Source organism: Mus caroli, chromosome 1, assembly GCF_900094665.2.
Source record: "Mus caroli chromosome 1, CAROLI_EIJ_v1.1, whole genome shotgun sequence".
Classification (NCBI taxonomy): Eukaryota; Metazoa; Chordata; class Mammalia; order Rodentia; family Muridae; genus Mus; species Mus caroli.
This window is the reverse complement of record NC_034570.1, coordinates 28,838,715-28,860,252: the sequence shown is the minus strand read 5'-3', so window position 1 is coordinate 28,860,252 and position 21,538 is coordinate 28,838,715. Positions and strand designations below refer to the sequence as shown.

The following is a 21,538-nucleotide window of genomic DNA, read 5'->3' as shown; positions in this document are numbered from 1 at the left end:
GTGCCAGACAGCAGCTTTTCTGAGTCCAAATGTGTGTGTGTGTATGTGTGTGTGTGTGCCCCCGAGCATGTGCGCCCATGCGTGTGCCTGCGCATGTGTGACAGATTCCTTTTTGAGACCAATAAAAAGCGCTTGCACTAATGTCACAAAACACACTAGTCAGGGGTACTTACCTTCTCACCTCCGCCATCATTACCCACATGTCACACGCCCTCCACTATGACAACAAAAGCACAACGTAAGTGCCTCGGTGTGTGTGCAGTTGACATTGGTTAGTGGTATGTGGCATCCATAGCTCTGCCCATGCACCAGAGCGTTCAAAGCCGCTCCAGCACTGGAGCGAGTGAGCGACTCACCTTCATGAGATGCTGATTTACCCATTTTGTAAATGTTTTCTTTTGAACTTTGTCCCGCTCATCTGGAAAAAAAACAAACAAACATAAAATAAGGTTGGTATGACCCATGCACAGGATGCTCCATGTCTTGAAGTTAACAAAACTGGACTGTTCGGAGGATCTCCTCCTGTGTGTCCAGTGTCACTAACACCCATTGACTGAGCCATCCGTAGGGAAGAAAGCACCATGGGCTTGCCCTCAGGCTCACCTCTCCCTGCTGCTGTGCCTGCTGCCCAGCCGCTACCACCTACCACAGCACTGCCTCCAAACGGTTGTCTTACATCAAATTAAATGGAGAGAAGCACAAAGCAACTCCACTAGAGTCAGGAACAACACTTGGCTGCCAACACTCTCTTTATCAGTAGACTACTTGGAGTCTTAGCTAGAGCAGTAAGACAAATGAAGACATCAAGGGGATACACAGCAGAAAGACAGAAGTCAAATCATGGTTATCTGCAGATGACATTATTATGTTGTATTGTTATGTTAATGCTACCTATGAAATCCTACTACAGACCCCATGAGCATCAGTCTTCTGATATCTTCTTTGATTTCTTTCTTCGGAGCCTTGAAGTTTTATCACACAAATCTTTCACTTGCGTGGTTAGAGATACCCTGAGAGATTCTGTAATTTGAGGCTATGGTGAAAGGGGTACTTCCCCCAATTTCTTTATCAGTTCATGTGTCTTTTGTATATACGAGAGTTACTGATTGTTTTTAAAGTTAATCTTGTATCCAGCTACTTTGCTGAAAGTATTTGTCAGCTGCAGGAGTTCCCCAGTGAAATTTTCAGGGTGATTTATGCATACAGTGAAATTTTCAGGGCGATTTATGCATACTATTATATAATCTGCAAATAACTGTCCAAACTAAAGGAATCATCAGAGTCAACACAGTCCCCATCAAAACTCCAACCTAGTCCTTTATAGAGTTGGAAAGGACAATTTTCAACTTACTGTGGAAAAACGAACACCCAAGATAGCGAAACCAATCCTGAACAATAAAAACAAACAAACAAAGAAACAAAAATCAGCCAGAGGTTTCACCATTCCTGATTTCAAGTTGTACTATGGAGCTATAGTAATTCTTTAAAAACGTTTGGCATTGGTATAAAAACAGACACATCGATCCATGGAATCAAACTGAAGAGCCAGACATAGATCCACACACACGGGCACCTGATTTTTGACAGAGAAGCCAGAAATACACTCTGGGAAAAAGACAACATCTTCAACAAACGGTGCAGGTCAAACTGGATGACTGCATGTAGAAGAATGCAAACAAATCCACACTTAACGCCCTACACAAACTCAAGTCCAAGGGGACCAAAGACCTCAATATAAAAGCAGACACACTGACCCTGACAGAAGAGAAAGTAAGGGACAACCTTGAATGCACTGGCACAGGGGACAGCTTTCTGAACAGAACACCAGTAGATAGTGTACTTACTGCCTATTATTAAGATCAACAATCAATAAATGGGACCTCATGAAAACAAACCCTTCCATGAGGCGAAGAAGAGCCACTGTAGATGGGGGTGATGCTAAACCTTGGGAGCCCTTGACTAACAAGCACAGGACTGATACTCACTTAGTGACCTGTCACACATGCTGCCATCTTCTAAGAACAACCCAATCCTTCTGTTTATCACGATCAGCCTACAGGAGTGACACACAGTGCCAAGGAGACCCTCAAGTAGGGGTCCTGCAGCAGGACCAGGACAACAGCTCCAAGATCTTCAGTAACAACCCTGCAGTTGGGGAAAACTTGAGCCTGGGAAGGCGGCAGATTTCGCCACCTTCTGTACACGGTATTTCAAAAGGGAGTGTACCGGATTACACCACCTAATTTTCCAATTACAAGTCTCATGGTGACTTTCCCTCATCTTAGTCAGGGATCCTTAACACTGGGATTTATATTTAGGGCACTGTTGCTATGACGACAAAGCGACTGTCATCATTCCTGTGTATTAGCCGGTTGTTGGTTGTGTGCACTGCACGATTACTATACTGAATCAAGTTTTATAGCATTTCTCCAGTCAAAATGATCTTATTTACAATCAATTTTAAATGGAAGCACACATTTACATTCACTTCATGGAATGCAAAGTAGCTGAAAATATACAAAAACACCAAGTGCAAACAACAGAATTTAAGGGGGAAAAAGAAATCACATAAAGAGCAGTTATTACCGCTCACGCTGTTCCCAGTAAAGTTCAATGGAAGTTAACTATGCTCAGTGCCACCCTCAGCAAATCTCAGTGACACACACAGAGCTATCCTAGGCACAACCATACACAGGGAAGTTCTTCTCTCAGGTGAGTCAAAAAGTAGTCCAGACTCTACCCACATTCCTCAAGGCACCCCACAGTCTGTCAGCTCTCCCCAGGCAGCCAAAGCAGGTAGCACAACTTTCTTATCCAGATTCCAGGATCTGCAGGGGGGCGGGGGTGGGGGGGACGGCGGGGACGCGTACTAACCCATACAGCACATCAATCCCACAAGCTGCGTGTTCCAGTCCTGACCGCTTCTCACAAGCTGCCCCATCATTCTGCGGAATCGGGAATCAGGAATCAGTGCAGACAGGTCCTGAACTCTCCCTTAGGAAGTGTGGTGTGTCAGCATGCTGCTTTCTCCACAGAAAGGAAAGCACTGACGAGACACTCCTACTTCAATGGAAACTAGTCCACACCCCCTTTTAAACAAACACTCGCAAGCCTGAGTACTTTGCAACTGCTACTGATAAACTGTTCATTTCTCTTAGGAAGGGAGCTATCAGAAGTCTCTTTAAAGAGAGAGCCCTCCATCTTTCTTCCCCCTCCTTCCCTCTTTTTAATTTTTGAGAGGGGACAAGGAGGTAACATAGAAGATATCAGATTTTATAGCAGAAGCAACTGAATGTTGTCTTCTAACACTGCAGGCAGGGTACCCTTAGAGTAAAAGGCAACTCCAGTCGACTTAGCTCAGGGCATGCTACATACATGTGACTTGGAAAGCTCACCCTTATACACTAGACATAATCTTCAGGGAGAAATATGACCATCAGAACACCATCAAATGTTTCTGTATGTATTACTCCATAGGTATGTTCACTTGAATTTCAAAGCAAGTCTCTGTGTTGGGTGATATGTAAACTTGAGAATTTTAGGAACCAGAGCCTACATACACCCAGTGTGCACCTATGATTCCTGGTTGGAGGCCATCCTGCATGATATAACAGAGGGGAACAGAAGTCTGGGGGGGGGGGAGGAAAGAGTAGGGTGAAGAGGGAGGGAGGGAGAGAGGGGCAAAACTGCCACCGTCCACAGCCTAAAGATCTTAAGTTCTATTCTAAAGTCTTTTTCTTTGTCAAATAACAGAAGTCCTAATCTTGAAAGTCAGAAAAAAACAAAAACAAAAAAACAAAAAAACCATGAAACTCTCACTTGACCAGAGCGTCACTTGTAATGCCCAGAAATGAGGAACCTTGTTCTACAAAAGCAACACCATCATCAGTCCCGGATACTTAAGTACGTCAAATAGACAGTCCCAAAGAAAAGGCATGCAAACAGTAACTCTAAAATAATCACACACACACATATGTACTTCAACAATATGGGGCAGAAAATACTCATGAAAAGACACCCCAACATTGCTAGACTACAGCTGCCAAGACAAACACAAAATTAAACTTCATGCTTCTGTAAATTTATGAGAATGATAACAGCAAGTGCAGATACATGCATAGTCCTTACCTACTCTGATGTAGGTAAGTAAATTACAGCATTGAACAGGATAATTTGACAGTCTATATCCCATACTTAAATGGATATACTTTCTGAATCAGTAATTCTACTTGCAAGAACTGGTAACAAAAGACTTTCATAGGCCTGCCGTGTGGTTAGTTTGTAAGGATGTTCACTGTGACCAAATATCTGAAACTGTTTAAATGTTAATCAGCAGGACACCAGATAAATGAGTTACAGTTCAATCATTTTAATTTTGAAAACTGTGAAACTTTAATTTTGAAAATCTGCACACATTGACATAAAAAAGTGACCAAGTGAAAAATAATCTGCTAATAAATATATATAGACCTATAAAACACAAGTAAAGAATTTCATCAGAATGTAGCAGATGATGGCTTCAAAAGGCATCAATGGGAGGAGAAGTCCTTGGTCCTATGAAGGCTCAAAAAATGCCCCAGTGTAAGGGAATCGAGGATGGGGAGGTGGGAGTGAGTGAATGGGTGGAGGGAGGAACACCCTTATAGAAGCAGGGGGAGGGAGGATGGGATAGGGGGTTCCTGGGAGGGAGGGGGAAAGGAAAGAAAGGAAAGGGGATAACATTTGAAATGTAAATAAAGAAAATATCCAATAAAAAATAAGTTAAAAAAAAAAAGAACTTCATCAGAAGAAAGTGTACGGAGCAAAAGGAAGATGCCAGTGTGCCTGCCATTGCTCATGGTTCGTTCTGAGCACCTCTAGACTCAACGAATCTTCTACAAGAAAGATGTGTATGCATCATCACTGATAATACCCAGGAGGAGAGCATGCCAAACCACTTTATTCATTTATGCACTGGACATTCGATCATATACATACTGACATGCGCTGAACACAGAAGACATAGGGAAAGGACCAAGACCAGCCACAGTGCCCACTCAGGTTTAAGGCAGAGCAGCTCTCCAGGTATGCTGGGCTTCTGCCTATGATGGCTGAGAAGAGGAAAAGGACAGGAAGGACCACACATGGCAGTCAGCAGCTGGAGTGTGGAACTGGTAACAAGGTCCCCAAAGAAAGGCTGCCCGGGCAGCTGCAGAGGAGACTCTGAAAAGAGAAACTAACTCAGAACACGCTCAGCTTGGGGCACCCCTCGCCTTGTTTGAAGTTTAGTTACCACACACCAAATTACAGCCTGGTTTCGCAGGCCTTTGTGAGGAATTCCGAAACAAGGCACAGGAGAATGTGCTGGGTAAGCTGATGGATGGAGGCTTAAACCTCTCTCTGCAAACGCTTTTGTGTTGGGTTTCCCCCTAATGAAAGGTCAGAATGCATGCTTGCCTGTCAGCACAGTTCTGGCTCCTGATGGCTGGAAGTGGGAACAGAGGTTTAGGCTCTGCTCTAAAGAGGAATCTGCTGGTTAATACCTGTGTTTACAATCGACTAAGGACTTAACATAAAACTTCGGCCATCTGCTCCATTATCTACCTCCTCCTACCTGCAGACTATAAACAAAGGAGCACAAAGATTTCGAATTTTTGTTACACTGTTCCATTTAACTAGCACTCCTGATCTCTCTGCTAACCCAGTCCTTAGTGATCATGACATGCTCACCTCACTCAGCTCCAGGGCGGGGTTGGGGGTTGGGGGTGGGGGTGGGGGGTGGGGCGGTGCATCAGTGTGAGCCAGGCAGGAACCAGGAGCTCTTGGGTCCAGCGCTGCAGAAGCACTACACAATGACACAACCTCTTGATTTCCCCAAGAACACTTTTCATCTTTCTTGGTACCAAGCGTGTCAGAAGAGCCAACAGAATAAATCCGAATATACCTCAGTTAGCGGCCTCCATTCATCCAGCAAATTGTCGTTTTTCATGAAGAGTTCCTAATAAATTCTTTCAAACTGTGGCTCCCTGTCACCAGGTTGTGACAAACTTCTCAGGGCAATGGTGATTATAGCCATGAGTCATACATATAGGGCTTTTTGTTTCAATAAAAACAAAGCCAGCCACACATTGAGTCAGCAGCAAGGATACAGGGGTGGGAACACCAAAGGCAACCATCTGAACCACTGGAAAAAGTGATGGGTCTGGGCTTGCCTCCCAAGGATAGCCTCCCATCCAGCACTTCTTATTTAAATGCAGCCTGCAGCTGGCAGACAACTGCAGTACTTACAGGATCACAGGCGTGCCCTTGAGCCACAGAAGCCACACCCCAGCCCACCCAACCCCAGGCCTGAACAGCTCTGCCTAACCATTAACTCAGTCGCTGTACCCATCCAGGAGCACTGAGGGGAAATGCAAAGGTGCACAGACTAATCAAATAGTGTCAGGTGACACAGGACCTCTTCCCCGGGAGGGGGTGGGCGCACTTCCAAGAGGAGGTCCAGCCAGGGACTCACTCGCCCAACCAAAGCACCCCAATGAATGAGACAGATAACAGCTCTGAGCAGTCAGAGGACTTCCCTCTAGAGAGTGTGACCTTAGGTCAACCATCTGCACAGCAATGTTCTAGAGCACGCTTGTCTTGTCTACTTGCATTTCTTGAAAACTAGAGGCGATTTTTAAAGTAGATATCTCTGCTCAAATACCTTTCCAGGCATTTCAAAACACCTTAGATACTTGTATCAGAGGAGTGGTCTTAAACTCAAATTCTGTAACCGCCCTGCTTCTCTCTGCCAGTATAGACACATCACCATCTAGTCCCTAAAGATTACTGATAATTAAATGAATTGTCTAATAAAAGAGCTAGCAGAGCCAAGAAGACAAACTAGTCACATGTATAGACAGAAGAAAGAAGACAGAAAGTCACATTTGAGGAGGTTTTGTTCATAGCTCAATGTGCAAAAACAAACACAAAAACAAAACAAAACAAAAGCCCAGCCCACCCTGAGCTCAAGCGGAAGCAGGGTGGGCTTCGCTGGTACAATGTCTAGAGAATCTGCGTATAACATTAGCCCGTGTGCTCTCTAGTCACACTACTTACCAGCCACACAGCCTAGACACATGGGGTTTAGAGAGAGGGAAACTGAGGCACTGAGAAGTTATCTTATTTGCTCAGGGTTAGAAAACCAACAAGCAACAGGACTGAAAACAAGAGAAGTAGCCCGGGAACCTAATCTCTTGATCCTAAAACTAGCAACTCAGGGGCGGAAGCTAAAGATAATCAAAACTTCAGGGTAAGAGTCACCTCAGAAAATGCTCATATAGACATTAAATACAATGCTTGAGGACCACCCTCAGTATTCATTCACTATTATTAGCTACTGGTAGAACCTGTAAAATAATCAAAATAAAGAAAAATAGGAAGACAATCAAGCCATTTACGGTACAGTCACCAAGACAAGTGTGACCTGTCTCTGGATCTGGTTTTGCTTTGTTGTCCCCTGAACCATTCTGAGATATCTTTTACTTCCCTGGCTTCTCCAGGTGTTACTCTGGAGTTCCGGGCAGTTTCCGTTTGTGCGCTGAGCCATCGGGAAGGGCGGCTCACATGCTTCACCTTAGCACTGGGATGGCCAAGGCCATGGATTCTGTCCCAGGCCAGCAGGGGCTACAAGTCTCAAAAACAGGGCTAAAGCATTTTCCCAGGGGCGCACTGCTGGAGGCAAAAAAGAAAGAGCACAGTTATGAAAATGGGGAAGCAAGAACACAGGTGCCAGGCGTGCACACTCACAAGCCAGACACTTGGTCACAACTGCTCCCCCAATGGAAAAAACATGTCCTAGTTCACACAGTCACTGCTGAGGAAATGGTTAACTCCAACAGAAAGAGGACCCTGTTTGGCCTAGCACTAGGACTGAGATAGAAACTACGCATTCACTGGTGACTGGCACCACTCCCCTATCTGTGCCCGAAACACTAATGAATAAAATGAAGCTCTTAAAAAAATGAAGGTATTCAACGGAAAGGGGCAATATGGGCAAAACCGACTCTCGTAAAATTCTCCCTAACTCGCTCTTTATGGCACCCACCAAGAGCAATTGATCTGAATACGAACCATGTCCATATTACTGCTGCTTCACAAATGATAATCTATAAATAATTACTAACTGTACATATGTGTATATATACATATACATATACATACACACACACACACACACATATAAAATCTGAGATGGCTTAGTTACAATACTAAAATATACAGCCCCAAAGGTCCAAAAGCTGTGACCACCTATATAAAGAAGAACATGTGCTGGATTTTAATTCAAACAAACTCAAGTTTTCATTTAAAAGAGTCAGTGAGCCATGACTGTGTGTGTGTGTGTGTGTGTGTGTGTGTGTGTATGATTAAAGAAATGATCTTATAGTTCTAAGATAAATTTTCCAAATACAAGGATTCTGTCTACAACTAGCTATAGATAAAGCATTCCAATGAAAACTTAAGAGCTTTATCTCCTAAGCCTTGAATAATTACAGCTATCTGTGAGTTACTGAGAGGCCAAGTATGTTCCAGAACCAGAAAAAGACAAGACAGGAAATAAGTCTGAGGAAAAATGGTTGAGCCGCCCTTTCTATTATGTTATGTTACAGTGGTACCATAGAATGCTTCTTCACATCTATCTGGGAAAATAGAACAAAGCATTAGGCAGATGCTGAGGAGGGACCTTTGAAGGTGTGTGAGGGAATGGCACATTCAAGGGAGAGGGAACAGTGGTGTCACAGTCAAACAATGAACACAGCAGGAGGAGGGAAGTCAGCATCAGCAATATATGACATCCCAGAATCACCCACCTTCCTGATCCCCAAGCTCTTTTGACCTTTAAAGAGGAGGAAAATTACTGCTTGTAATTGAGTACAATTTATTCATCACCTGGTAGGCGATGAGCCTGAAGACAGGCCTGTGGAATCACCTGGTCCTTTCTTGCTAAACTCCACCCGAGAAGCAGACAGCAGACTGCAGGGATCCGAAGCTAAAGAGGTAAGTATTTTGGCTGACCTTCAAGCTCACGCGATGATATTCTGAACTGCATTCGTATACTGTCCTTTACTCTCACTATAACTATTTATCCACATGAAAAGGAAATCACAGAAATGTCAGAGAGGATGGGAGTTGTTATTTATGGTTTCAAAAACAGAATTATTCAGCTGGGAGAATTTCCCAAAATGCTTCACTCCTGCCTTCCCTTACTGACCTATTAAGGGGTCCTCAATGAACCCCTTATCTAGGTCTGAAAACAGATTCCTTCCTGCTCTGACAGAAGAGCCAAAGTGCTTGGAGAGAGAAGCAAAGGGCCTGGGAAAAAGATGATGAAGTTCAAGGCAGGTGTTGGCCCTGAAGGGATCAGGCATACTGAGTTAAGGGCAGAAGAGGGCACATTTCCTATTTGACACCCTCAGAAAGTGGCCAGATACTAGGTCCTGCCTTCTACAGACTAAACACAGAGTTCCCCACGAGTCTGGTGCAGGCATCTAACAGATGTGTCATCATGGCAGGAAATGGGTTCCAGAGCAAGCCGGGGGCCCCTGAGCAGGTCTCCTGGCTCAAGTGCAACGCAACCTCCCAGTCAGAGCTGAGGTAAAGTGACTCTGGAGCTGGATGGGCCTGCATTGGTTGATTTTCTTAATGCTGTGACTGCACTCTGGATGTTGATCCACCCATTTCAGGTGTAGTCCGCCATAATGGGTAAGGCATGCTGGCTGGAACAGTTCTTCCCTGTGGAGTCAGAAATGTGAGGTAGCCCCTACTCTCATGTGGATGGACCACAAAGCAGGACCATACTGCTTGCTACAGTTGGACAACCCCAACAAACTTTTTTCTCCAACTAGGCCTGATCTCCAAAGGTTCCACTATATTGCAAAACAGTGTCAGCAGATGGGGACGGATTATTCAAATTCTCAGGCAGGAAAAACCTAATACCCAAACCATACCCGATCCAAGCTCACTGTGCACAGTCTTGAAAATCAGTGACCCACCGGGAACCGGGCATCCAGGCAGAAATGAGGTAAGAGTCACCCAAAGCTGCTCCCGAAAGGCAAGACGGGACAAAGACCACGGGAGGCTGAAGAACCTTGCTGTCATCAGAAAGACCCAACCACAGATGTCACATTCTTCCCTCAGAAACCTGGAGAAAGAGGAGGCCACCAAGAGGAAACGCACATCTCCGGCCAGAAGCCCTAGAACCAGAAAGACTTCATTCCATGTCATACTCTCCTTTTAAAAAGATCAGATTTGCTGGGCGTGGTGGAGCACGCCTTTAAATCCCAGCACTTGGGAGGCAGAGGCAGGCGGGTTTCTGAGTCCGAGGCCAGCCTGGTTTACAAAGTGAGTTCCAGGACAGCCAGGGCTACACAGAGAAACCCTGTCTCGGAAAAAAAAAAAAAAAAGATCAGATTTTAGTACATTTTTCTCTACTAATCAGAGGTAGGAACTCATCTAGAAAAGCCAAAGGAAACAAACATTCCTGTACACTTCAAAGTCTGTCGACTAAATCTTTCAGTGAACGAAAGAAAACCTGGTGATACGAAAAGACTAGAGTCACAGGATTTCTGACTCGAAATAATAAATATGCTGACACGTCAAAAAATATCCCAAGAAATTAATCTTATAATAAGACTGTCCCTGTGGTCACAGTTTATCTTACATTATAAGCCACTGGCATTGCATTTCCTCCATTCAAAATAATTAATGCGTATCAGGAATGCCTAATGTAATATAATCACTTTGCTATTCGTATACATGCTACAGATTTCCCCCGCTGGGCTCAGTACATCTAAGGGATTTCAGACTGGAAATAATAAATATGCTGACATGTCAAAAAAAACAAAAATAACAACAACAAAAAAAAAACAAAACCAAAAAGCGTAATACAAAACCCAGCATTCCCGATGTGCCGTGTAAATCTCAGTGACGACGCCTAGAGTTGCCATGTCACAGCATATGTCCCCAAAGTACTGTAAGTTCTTATCACCGACTTTCAACTCAGCGAAGTGAAGGACCCAACATGTTCACGGCATATCTCATGACTCATGACTCACCGTACACTGGACACAGCACTACTTTTCCTTTCCTAACTCCTGCACAGTCAGCTTCTACCTCCTCATCCCGTCTCACAACAAAACACGAAATACCCTCAGTTTCTCCGTGCCTGCTGCAAGACAGTAGAAATTAAAGTCTGAGAGCACACAACGTTAATGGAAAAATCGTATTAAATATCTCCGAATACATTCAAAACTGGGGATCTATTCCGTGCACAAGGCAGGGAAAATAAGGGCTTTGCAAACAGAGGAAGCCCAAATTCAAGTTCTAGAACTAACAAGCTGCATGAGCCAAGAAAAATTACCCTTCCTCAACCTGGGTTCACAGCGGACTCAAGAGCCAAAAAACAACACAAGGATTAAATACAATACCTGGCCCAAAGCAAAGTGGCATACTGCTCCCTGTGTGATCTCCCCGCAGAGCTCCCCAGACATCACAGAACCCCCATTCTCACCGCCTGAAGGCTCTACAAGACTATGCCGGAATCCTCACAAAGTGATTACAGGGACTGTTGACTTAGCAAGCAGCAGCACGAGTTCCCTGTTATTAGACCATCCCGGGAGCATCGAGGGCAGAGAAAGCATCCTCGAGAGAAAGAGCACTCTCTTATCATCTTCCAAATCACAGTCAAGCGTGGAACTGCACCACATAGGCTGATCTACAGACTGCCATGGCCTGTGTTTTCTGTGTGGGGATAGGAATGAAGTGTCTTCCTTACTAGCTTGTGTTTGAACACTCGGCTCCCAGTAGGTGGCGCTACTTGGGGAGGCTATGGAGCCTTAAAGAAGTGGAGCTTTAGTGACCCCATCCCTCACTGGGGGTTCTGTCTACCTACTGGAGGTGGTCTCTTTAGGTTCCATCTCCCCACAGTCAAAACTCTTGACCCAGAATTGTTCCTGTCAAAAAGAACTGCGGGAAAGAGATCGAAGAAAAGACCACCCAGTGACTGCAACTTGGGATCCACCCCATGGGTGAGTACCAAACCCTGACACTATTACTGATGCTATGATGTGCTTACAGACAGGAGCCTGGCATGGCTGTCCTCTGAGAGGCTCTGCCAGCAGCTGACTGAAACAGATGCAGATACTTACAGTCAAGCATTGGACTGAGGTCGGGGACCCCTATGGAAGAGTTAGGGGAAGGATTGAAGGAGCTAAAGGGGATGGCAGCCCTATAGGAAGAACCACAGTATCAACTAACCCAGACCCCTGGGAGCTCCTAGAGACTAAGTCACCAAGCAAAAAGCATACAGGGGTTGGTCCATGGCCCCCAGCACATATGTAACAGAGGATCTGGCCTCAGTGGGAAAGGATGTACCTAATCATGTAGACACTTGATGTCCCATGGAAAGGGATTGGGGGGGGGGGATAAGAGATACCCTCTCAGAGGCAAAGGGGAGGGGGATAGAGTGAAGAGCTCTTGTGGGGAGGACCAGGAAGGGGAGCAACACTTAAAATGTGAATGGACCACAGCAGCGGAAAGGAAGACAAGTGGGCAGGTGCGGACAGCACTGTCCTTCTAACAGGGCCGTGGGTTCACTGAGGATGCCACCTGCACACAGCAGGGGACTACAGATTGTTCCTTTGCTCTAACATAGTCCCACAATCCAAGGGGCAGATCTCTGCAGGGCAGATCTCTACACAGTGAGCAGCTTAACACGGGTCTCAATATTACCCTTTGGGGAACTTCTTATCTGGAAGAGCTCTAATTAAAAATAAAAATGAAATGCATAGCACTGACCACTGAGTTTCAGCAATCATCAACCCGTCATCTCCTAGCTCTACCCCTTTTCCTTTTTCCCACGGTAAACTGCTTGAACGCCAACCACAGATAGTTTAAAGCACTGAAGCAAAAACTGTCTAATTTTCCCCAATAACCTGCTTCATCTTGCTTCAAACCTGCTTGCTTGTTTCTAAATCCCAGCAAGGTCAGATACCTCAAAGTTAACTGGCAGGTTGCTTTAGTCTCTTTCAAGATACAAGCGCTCTTCCTCCCTGTTCCTCATCAACTCCTGTTGTCAATCGATAGCTGAAGTCATTGTATCATTGGTCCAGTGGTCTCTGGTCTAAATTCTGGCGACTACACAGTGCTCTTAGAATTTACCATAAATTGGAACTTACATGAACAATATGATTCAGACATACATCATAAGGAAAGCCTTTTTTACTCCTTTAAGTTTTAGACCTCAACATTCATGTATTATGTCTCTATATAGTGTCAGTATATTTTTTTGAGATTGAGTTATGCAGGGTGTCTCAGGTTAGCCTTGAACTCATGATCTTCCTGTCTCAGGCTCCTCCGGAGAGGTGTGCCATCATGTCCAGCTAAATCCTATTCATTCTCACCTTCTCTCTCCCTCCATCCCCATTAGCAATTGCTGCCTAGGTAGCATTAAATGTTATAACATAGTAGGTCTTTTGTTTACCATCCCTTCTCTGCATAAACAGAGATCATCCTGTAAAGAGAACATTCTTTCACCAAATGTTTCCCCTCCACAATGCAAATTCAGCCCACACAGGTAAATATCTGAACCTTTCCAGTTTAAAGCAGTCGATTTGCTTCCTCAAATCCTCCAAACTAGAGAAATTAGCAATTACAGGAGACACATTTGATCCCCACATTTCTAGGTTGATAAGCCATGTTTGGAGTTGGAGAAAACCAGAAAAGAAAATAAATATCATTTTTAATTTTTAATATATTAAGATTAAATGAGAGGATATAGTAGTCTAATTTCCTCTTCTATATTTTGCTGCTCGGCTCTGATATAATTTCTGTGACTTATAATGGAAAACTTTGATAAAAACAGATGCTGTTAAAGGCAAACTTGAAAACACTTGGAGGAAAACCCTTTTAAGAAGGAATGTGGTCTGTCTGCTCTAGAGAGAATGGCCTCCTTATCATCAGTAAAAGAAATGAGCTAATTACAGGAAGCAAAAGGAATTCTTTGCAGAAATAAAATAACCTTAGTTTTTCAAAAATAAGGAAAGCACAAAAGCATGTTTCCGACTATACCACTACAAATACACAGCTGCATACATATTATGAAGGTAGAGAAAGGCTGGGATGACAAATAACAAACTCAAAACCAAATGGAAAGGAAGGAAATAAAGCTATAAAGAAAATAACAAACATCAGTTTGCCATCCCAGTGAATAGCTGCTGTGCTCTGAGTTGAAAGCTAGCAACTGACTGTGTCTATAAGCTAACCATTTCCAAGGGCCAGAGAAGACTCACATTCCTGTTCCTACCCAGAAAAACAAAGACCAGCAAAGACATGAGAGAGCGGCAACAAAGAACCAGAGGAAGGTCAGATGATAGAACAAAAAAATGAAGAGCCAGAGGAAGGTCCCAGTGTCCTTGTCACCACCTCCAAGGGAATGATTACCAGAAAGTGGGAAGACAAATCCTGTCATTTGCCCTGTGTATGGCAGGCTGAGGCAGGTGATTAGCGAAGAATGTTACGCTTGTTCTATGAGCCACGGGAGCAATAACTAGCTTATTGTAAGAGGACAACAGGATGCTTCATCACCAGTCTGCATAGCATTTTGGAATTCTACTCACTTTATATCTTTAAACTGCCAAGCAATTTTGGTAACTTCTATGTTTTTAAAAAAAAAATTTTAAAGATAAAATATTTCATGACTATCTAAATGACTCAGCCAGAAAGCTCTGATCATTGTCTTTGAGCCACTAAGGGAGAATGTTACAGAGACAAGACAATGCTAAGCCATGGCAATACAGGCTCAGGAGGCTGAACAGAGCCAGCCGCCCTCCTGGCTCACCGTATGTGAGGAGGAAGACCACAGCAGTGCGTCAGACCTTCAGTTATGACCGATGGGTATGAAGGAAACTTTACTATTGGGGGGTGGGAAGAACAGTCAATTCTGAGCCTTCCAAACATGAACACTTTCCATGAAACTGCACTGATAACAATCCAAATGTAAACACAGTCTGAGGGCTGGTGAGATGGCTCAGTGGGTAAGAGCACCCGACTGCTCTTCCGAAGGTCCAAAGTTCAAATCCCAGCAACCACATGGTGGCTCACAACCACCCATAATGAGATCTGATGCCCTCTTCTGGTGCATCTGAGGACAGCTACAGTGTACTTACATAAAAATAAATAAATAAATCTTTAAAAAAAAAAAAAACACAGTCTGCAAAGACAAAGTTCAGATGGAATCATATGGTGTTTATTAATAAGTCTATGGAGTGAATGAGTGCAAACAGAACAAGGCCTAAGCATCTTTCTAAGGAAGACGCCACCGTGAGCAATGAAATATCCAAGGAAACACATTCAAGGTGCTCCCTCAGGCACACCATCCCTGGTCTCTCCATAGCAAGAGTCTCTAAGTGAAGGACCAGCCTTTCTAGAAGCCACAATGATTTCTGTTGGGTCCCAGGAGCCAAGCTATCTGTGGGATTCCACAAAAAATAAAGGGCAAAATGACTAGGTATAAAGAGGCCAGCTAGGGGCTGGAGAGATGGCTCAGCAGTTAAGAGCACTGGCTGCTCTTCCAGTGGTCCTGAATTCAATTCCCAGTAACCACATGGTAGCTCACAACCATCTGTAATAGGAACTGATGCCCTCTTCTGGTGTGTCTGAAGACAGCAACAGTGTACTCATACATACAATAAACAAATAAATAAACCTAAAAAAAAAAAAAAGAGGCCAGTCACATAAGGTCACATATCACTCGCTCAGTGTTCAAGAAAACTGACAAAGGGGGTGGGATCTCTCAAAAGCACTGTAGGTATGTGGCAGAGCTCTGTGCCATCTAAAGAGTTCTGAAAAGATCACTGCAGGTATGGGCCATGACTCCGTGCCATCTGAACAGAACTGTAAAGTTATAAAGGGTTCACTTCCCAAGAGATTGCTACAGACTACAGATGGTACTGTGTGCTTTTCATATACGGACTCACTGACTCCTCCAGTAACAGCATGGGAGGCTATTACAAATGAATCTCTCTTGTGACTGAGAAGGCTAAAGTACAAACACTTAGTAAAATGAGCCAGGCATGGTGGCTCACGCCTGTAACCCCAGCAATCCTGACACTGAGAGAGGAGGAGCCCTGTGAGTTCAAGGCCAGAACCTTGGAACTACAAAGTGAAATCCTGTCTCAAAAGCCAACCAAACAGCCAACCAGAAAGATCCATAAAACTCACACAACCGTCCTGTTACTAAAACATGGCCACAGATTGGTAAGTCAGCCTTCCAAGAGGAGTTCCTTCTAATCCCTAGGAATGTGGGGACTGTAACAACAGAACATGGCTGAGATGTGACACCAGGAAGTCATAGAAGCAGCGTGGCTTCCTTCTTGCTCTCTGGGCCACTCATTCTGGAAGAGGCCAGTCACAGTCTTAAAAACACTTAAAACGGTGTCTGAGGAAGCTCAAAGGGAAGGCTCTCAGGCCCCCTGCTCCTGGTCAATGCACGAGTCACACTGAGTCTCAAGCTGGAAGGAGATTCCCCAACCACAGTCAGTCGTCACTGACGCAGGCCCGGGTGACATCTTAATGCCAATCGCACTCAACCTGCTCCCAAACTCCTGGTTCACAGGGGAAAATGATATATATAAATGCATATGATAGACGGACAGATGATGGATGACAGACAGAATATAGACAGATCAATAGATACTATATTGCTGTCATTTTATAAATATATCCCAACCTCCAAAGCATTGAAATTATGGGAGACCTCACAGCAAAGTTAATAATATGCTCTGAGATCACTCACTTAAGGCTTAGCTTGCTGTCCTAATGTATACTTCTAAGTTTAACCTGCCTTTAAGAAAACAAAGAAACCAACTCATTTGCTTAACTTGCCATGAAATCAGCTTTTATAATCTAAGCTGATGCCAGGTTAACACAAAATCTTATGTATTCCTGACCCAGGTTAATGCATGTGTGTATGTGTGTTGTACCCGTCGTCGGCTGAAAGCAGCTACCAGCTTGGGAGCAACCTTACATAACAATGATTTGCCATAAATGTTGAAAACAGAATACGGAGATAGCTTGATAACGTAGGCTCCATTGTGTTGCTTTAGGGTCAGTTGGGCTCAGAAAAAAATGTCTTTCCTTGTAAAAGTCTGTTTAAGGATTTCTGTAAAGAATTCCTTGCTCCCTTCCCACGCCACAGTTTCTGAGCTGTTCAATACAAACAGAGCACGGCCTTTTGTTGGACACAGACAGAGACAGACATCAGACAGCATACAGACAGGCACAGGCACACAGAACCCGCAGACGACAGACAGTCCAGTAAACATAAGCTACAGACAAAGATACAGAGAGGTGATGAATGTATTCTCGCTCCTTAATGTATTTATCGATGCAAGCTAACAAAAGTTTACTGTCAACAAAAAAGAAGCCAGGCGGTGCGGCTCAGGAGTGCCATCCCACCAACGTGAGAAGCCGAGTGAGAAGGCATAGTGGGGGTTTCTCAGTTCTGGTGAATATTAAAACCTGCTACACGACCTCTGAAATGCCAGGTGCCTGGAGCTCCCTTTGACAACTCAGACCAAGGGTTAATCGGTCTTCATGAGCTGACCACTCAGGTCACCATTGCTTCTGAATGATCACGCACAGAAACTGACTGGTCAGTCTGGCCTTTGCTTTTGGCCAAAACCTCTTACGTTACTTGCTTGCCTTCCCCAAGCTCAGAGAACAACAAAGCAAAGGTGAGTTTCATGGGCAGCTCTCCCAGATCCCAGATCCCAGCAGGTGCTGGTCCCTACCCCCTGAACATAGTCAGTGGAGGCTGCAGGCCGGGACGCCGTATGCGTTTCTGCCACTCTGATGACTATAAATTTCCTTAAAACTAAAGCTCCTTCCTCCACCTCTTCTTCTACCCATCTATCTATCTATCTATCTAGATGAATAGGTAGATTGTTTTTGTTTGTTTGTTTGTTTGCTTCCTAGTTGCTATGTGATTGCACAACGTTTTCCCCTGACCTTGTTCTCATTATATACTTTCTAAGATTAGGAGTTTTTTAACGTGAGACTTCTCTGTCCTAGGAGTTCTACTGAATTCATTCAATAAAACAACGAGCACATATTGTAACAGCTACTGTGTATGGAACCATGAACACCACAGAGACAGACCTGGAAGAAGGAGGTTTCTAGTGTTTATCCTGGGGACTTGCTGTTCATAGTGAGGTTACACATTCCAAAGTCCATTACATATTACCAAATGTTCACATAAACATAAATAAGTGCAAGCTCCATATTGTGTGGAAAATACAATAACTGACATTTCAAAGTGCTTCTGTCTGCCTTGATCCAGCCCAACATTTCCTAGATATATATATTTTTTTTCTTTCATGAATGAATCAAGGCGGAGTGGGAGAGAGAACAGGACAGGGAGGGAGGCGTGCATATCTGACTGAACGGGGCGAGGGAGAAAGCTCAGAGCTTCTGTGAATAAATGGCCATTTCCATCCAGGAATGGTGGTCTGGCCTCACAAGGAACTCACCTCATCACCTACATTTCCTACGGCTGAATTAATGTGCTTAAGGTACAGTGTGTGGTTACCTAAGGCTCAGAGTGGCTTTTGTTAGCTAGCTTGGAAGAGTGACCACTAATAAAACAACACTACAAACAGATTAATATACAACTCAGCACAGCAGTAATTATAGTCCAGTTATTACTACAGAATAAGAAGAATTAAGTTTCCGGGGAGGGCACCTATATGTTACTGAGCACCCTTCTTTTATAGGCAAAACCTTCTGTAGGCAGACAGCACACACACATACACACACACACCTTTAAGGAAGAAGCTGTCTGTCTGACTGTTGCCGAGATGTCCTCCACCTGCTGAGGGCTCAGTCAGTTTCACTACCCAGTGTTTCTATGCTCCCAAGTGGCTGAAGGGAGAACTGCAAGTCAGTTACTGCAAGCCCTGCCGGAGCACCTCCTCCAAGAGGTCCCCTGGACAACCCTTCAGCACAAATCCGTTTGTTAGTGTGTCTGGCAGGTGCCCTTTGGTTCCATTTCCTTTAATTACTCTCAGTATTCTGGTTAGTCTGGTCCCCACCACACACTGTTGGACTCCTCGTATGTGCATTATATTGGCAAAATGTCACGTGCTTGTTTAAGCCTCTTAAAATTGAACCTGGGAGTGAGGAGTCCCTCCCGGTCTCCTCCAAAATCCCTGTCCATAGAAACCTGTTAGAGGGTCCCCAACTCTGTAACTAGAAAGAAAAACAGCTAAGGGTGTTAAAAACTTAGACCCTTAAAAACAGCCAAAATGTAACCATTCCCAGCAGAGGTTACTATTGTTTATCCCATAATAACACCTGCAGTCAGAACAGGAAGGGGGGCAGTTCATTTGCCCAAGTCTCTTCAGTAGGCAGTATGGCTGACCACAACTTCCCCAGTGAGTTTACTGATGGATGATGCTAAGTGCCCAGTCTGATGTTATCTCTCTGCTGCTCTTACTGGGACACTCATTGGAGGGCACGCCCTGCGCTCAACCTGGCGCTCCAGATGACTGCCCCAGGGAGGCTTCCCAGGGGAATCTCTTGCTGAGTGTTTTGAGTGCATGCTTTGGCAGTGTTCTGCAGTCAGCTACCCCCGTTTATTCTTTACTTACATAATAAACTCTCATTCAAAACCGTAGCTATTGCAGATCATTCTCCAGACTAAGCAAAACAACTTCCTATGTTCCCATGGCAACAGCAGCCTGCCCTCCCAGGCTGCAGGGTCAGTTCTCAGCTGAAGAGTCCAGCAAATAGACCACACTCAGAACAATTAACAGCAAAGGCCCTGTTTTATGATTTTATCTTTGAATTCCCAGCAATGACCATGCTACCTAGCAGAGAGAGGACACGCAGAGGTTTCTGGGGAAAGGAAGACAACAACAAGAAGAGGAAAGACAATAGGGAGAAGGCCTGAAAAGAAAGAAAAAAAAAACCACTAACTTCATAATCAGAACACTGGTCCACGACCATCTATACCTAAGTAGCTACATCAGCAGAGGTCTTCAGAAGGCCCACTTTTTACTGTAAGAGAAAGGCTTCTGACTTTAAACATTTAACTGTTCACAGGACCATCTGTCATGCTTGTAAAAGGCCCTGCCTGTTCTGACTAGACTTATATCAACTTGACATAAGCTATGAGGTAGCGTCCAGGCTCAGTTGACCTTCACCGAAGAGGAAGGAACTTCGCTTAAGAAAATGCCTCTATAAGACTGGGCTAGCCTGTAGAACTTTGTTTAATTAGTGATTGATGTGGGAGAGCCCAGCCCATTATGGGTGCTGGCATCCCTGGGCCTTGGGTCCTGTAAGCAAGCAGGATGAGCAAGCCAGTAAGCAGCACCCCTCCATGGTCTCTGCATGAGTTCCTGCCTACAGGTTCCTGTGCTGTTTGAGTTCCTGTCCTGACTTCCTTCGGGGATAGACTACAATGTGGGAGTGCAAGCCAAATAAACCCCTTCCTCTGCAGTTTCTTTTGGGTCACAGTGATAGAAACCCTGAGACAGACCCTATAGGAAATGCTGTCTTTGATGGGATTTTCAACCCTGAGTCTCCTGCCTCCTTCCTTTTCTCTTCAGGCGTTTCCTCCATGATTCCCGGTATTATCCAGAATCGCTGGACTCTAAAGCTCCCAAGCCTCCACCTCCTGCGGAGCCTGTCTGCAGACTTGTGCCACCACACCCAGCTCCCACTGATTCCATGCTTTAGAGTAGGCTAGAGTTCCGACACACGTGGGCTCTAAGAGCTCATAACAAGAAATTGCCAATGCTTTCTTCAAACCTACACTGGAGAAGATAAAAAAAAAAAGCCACTGCAGGAGAAAGCTAAGCCTGGACACTACCTTCAACAGAAAGACACCAGAACAGGTACCCGTGGTACCTGTTCACAAAGATGTAAGCACGTGCAACCTATGGGCCATAAGCTACACACTTCCCAGGATAGCTGCGGACATGCAGATAAGAAATTAAAACACTGGACAACCCTGTGAGAAGAAAAAACAATCCCCAGGTTGGGTGTACAAACATGGTCAGTTCTGAATCCTAAGGCCGATGTAATAAATGCCAGGCAGAAGCCAGGCTCTGACTCTTACCTATCACGTATCCCAAGCCTTCTAAAGTTTGTCTTTCATCAAACATGGAAAGACTTTCTATGTGACTGTCACAGGCCAGACTCTGTGGGAAAACTCCCAATTCCCATAACCTATAAGCACAAACATGCATTTTTAAAGCCTGGTAAGAAGCTGAGATGTGGTGGCACACACACCTTTAATCCCAGCTCTCGGGAAGCAGAGGCAGGTGGACCTCGAATTTGAGGCTAACCTGGTCTACAGAGTGAGTTCCAGAACAGCCAGGGTTATATGGAGAAACCTTGTCTCTTGCCAGTGTTAAGAATTACCAGGGACAGCCGGGCGTGGTGGCGCACGCCTTTAATCCCAGCACTCGGGAGGCAGAGGCAGGCGGATTTCTGAGTTCAAGGCCAGCCTGGTCTACAA

At 44.6% G+C, this 21,538-nt stretch overlaps 1 protein-coding gene across 3 annotated transcripts in view; it reads right to left on the bottom strand.

Moving 5' to 3' along the window:
* Dst (dystonin) overlaps positions 1 to 21,538 on the bottom strand; it is a 398,187-nt gene that overhangs the window by 228,211 nt on the left and 148,438 nt on the right. For all 3 annotated transcript variants that reach the window (XM_029481652.1, XM_021175158.2, XM_029481658.1), the window contains one exon: positions 357 to 418. In XM_029481652.1, the coding sequence (XP_029337512.1) occupies positions 357 to 418 (62 nt within the window). The remainder of the gene's footprint in view (positions 1 to 356; positions 419 to 21,538) is intronic.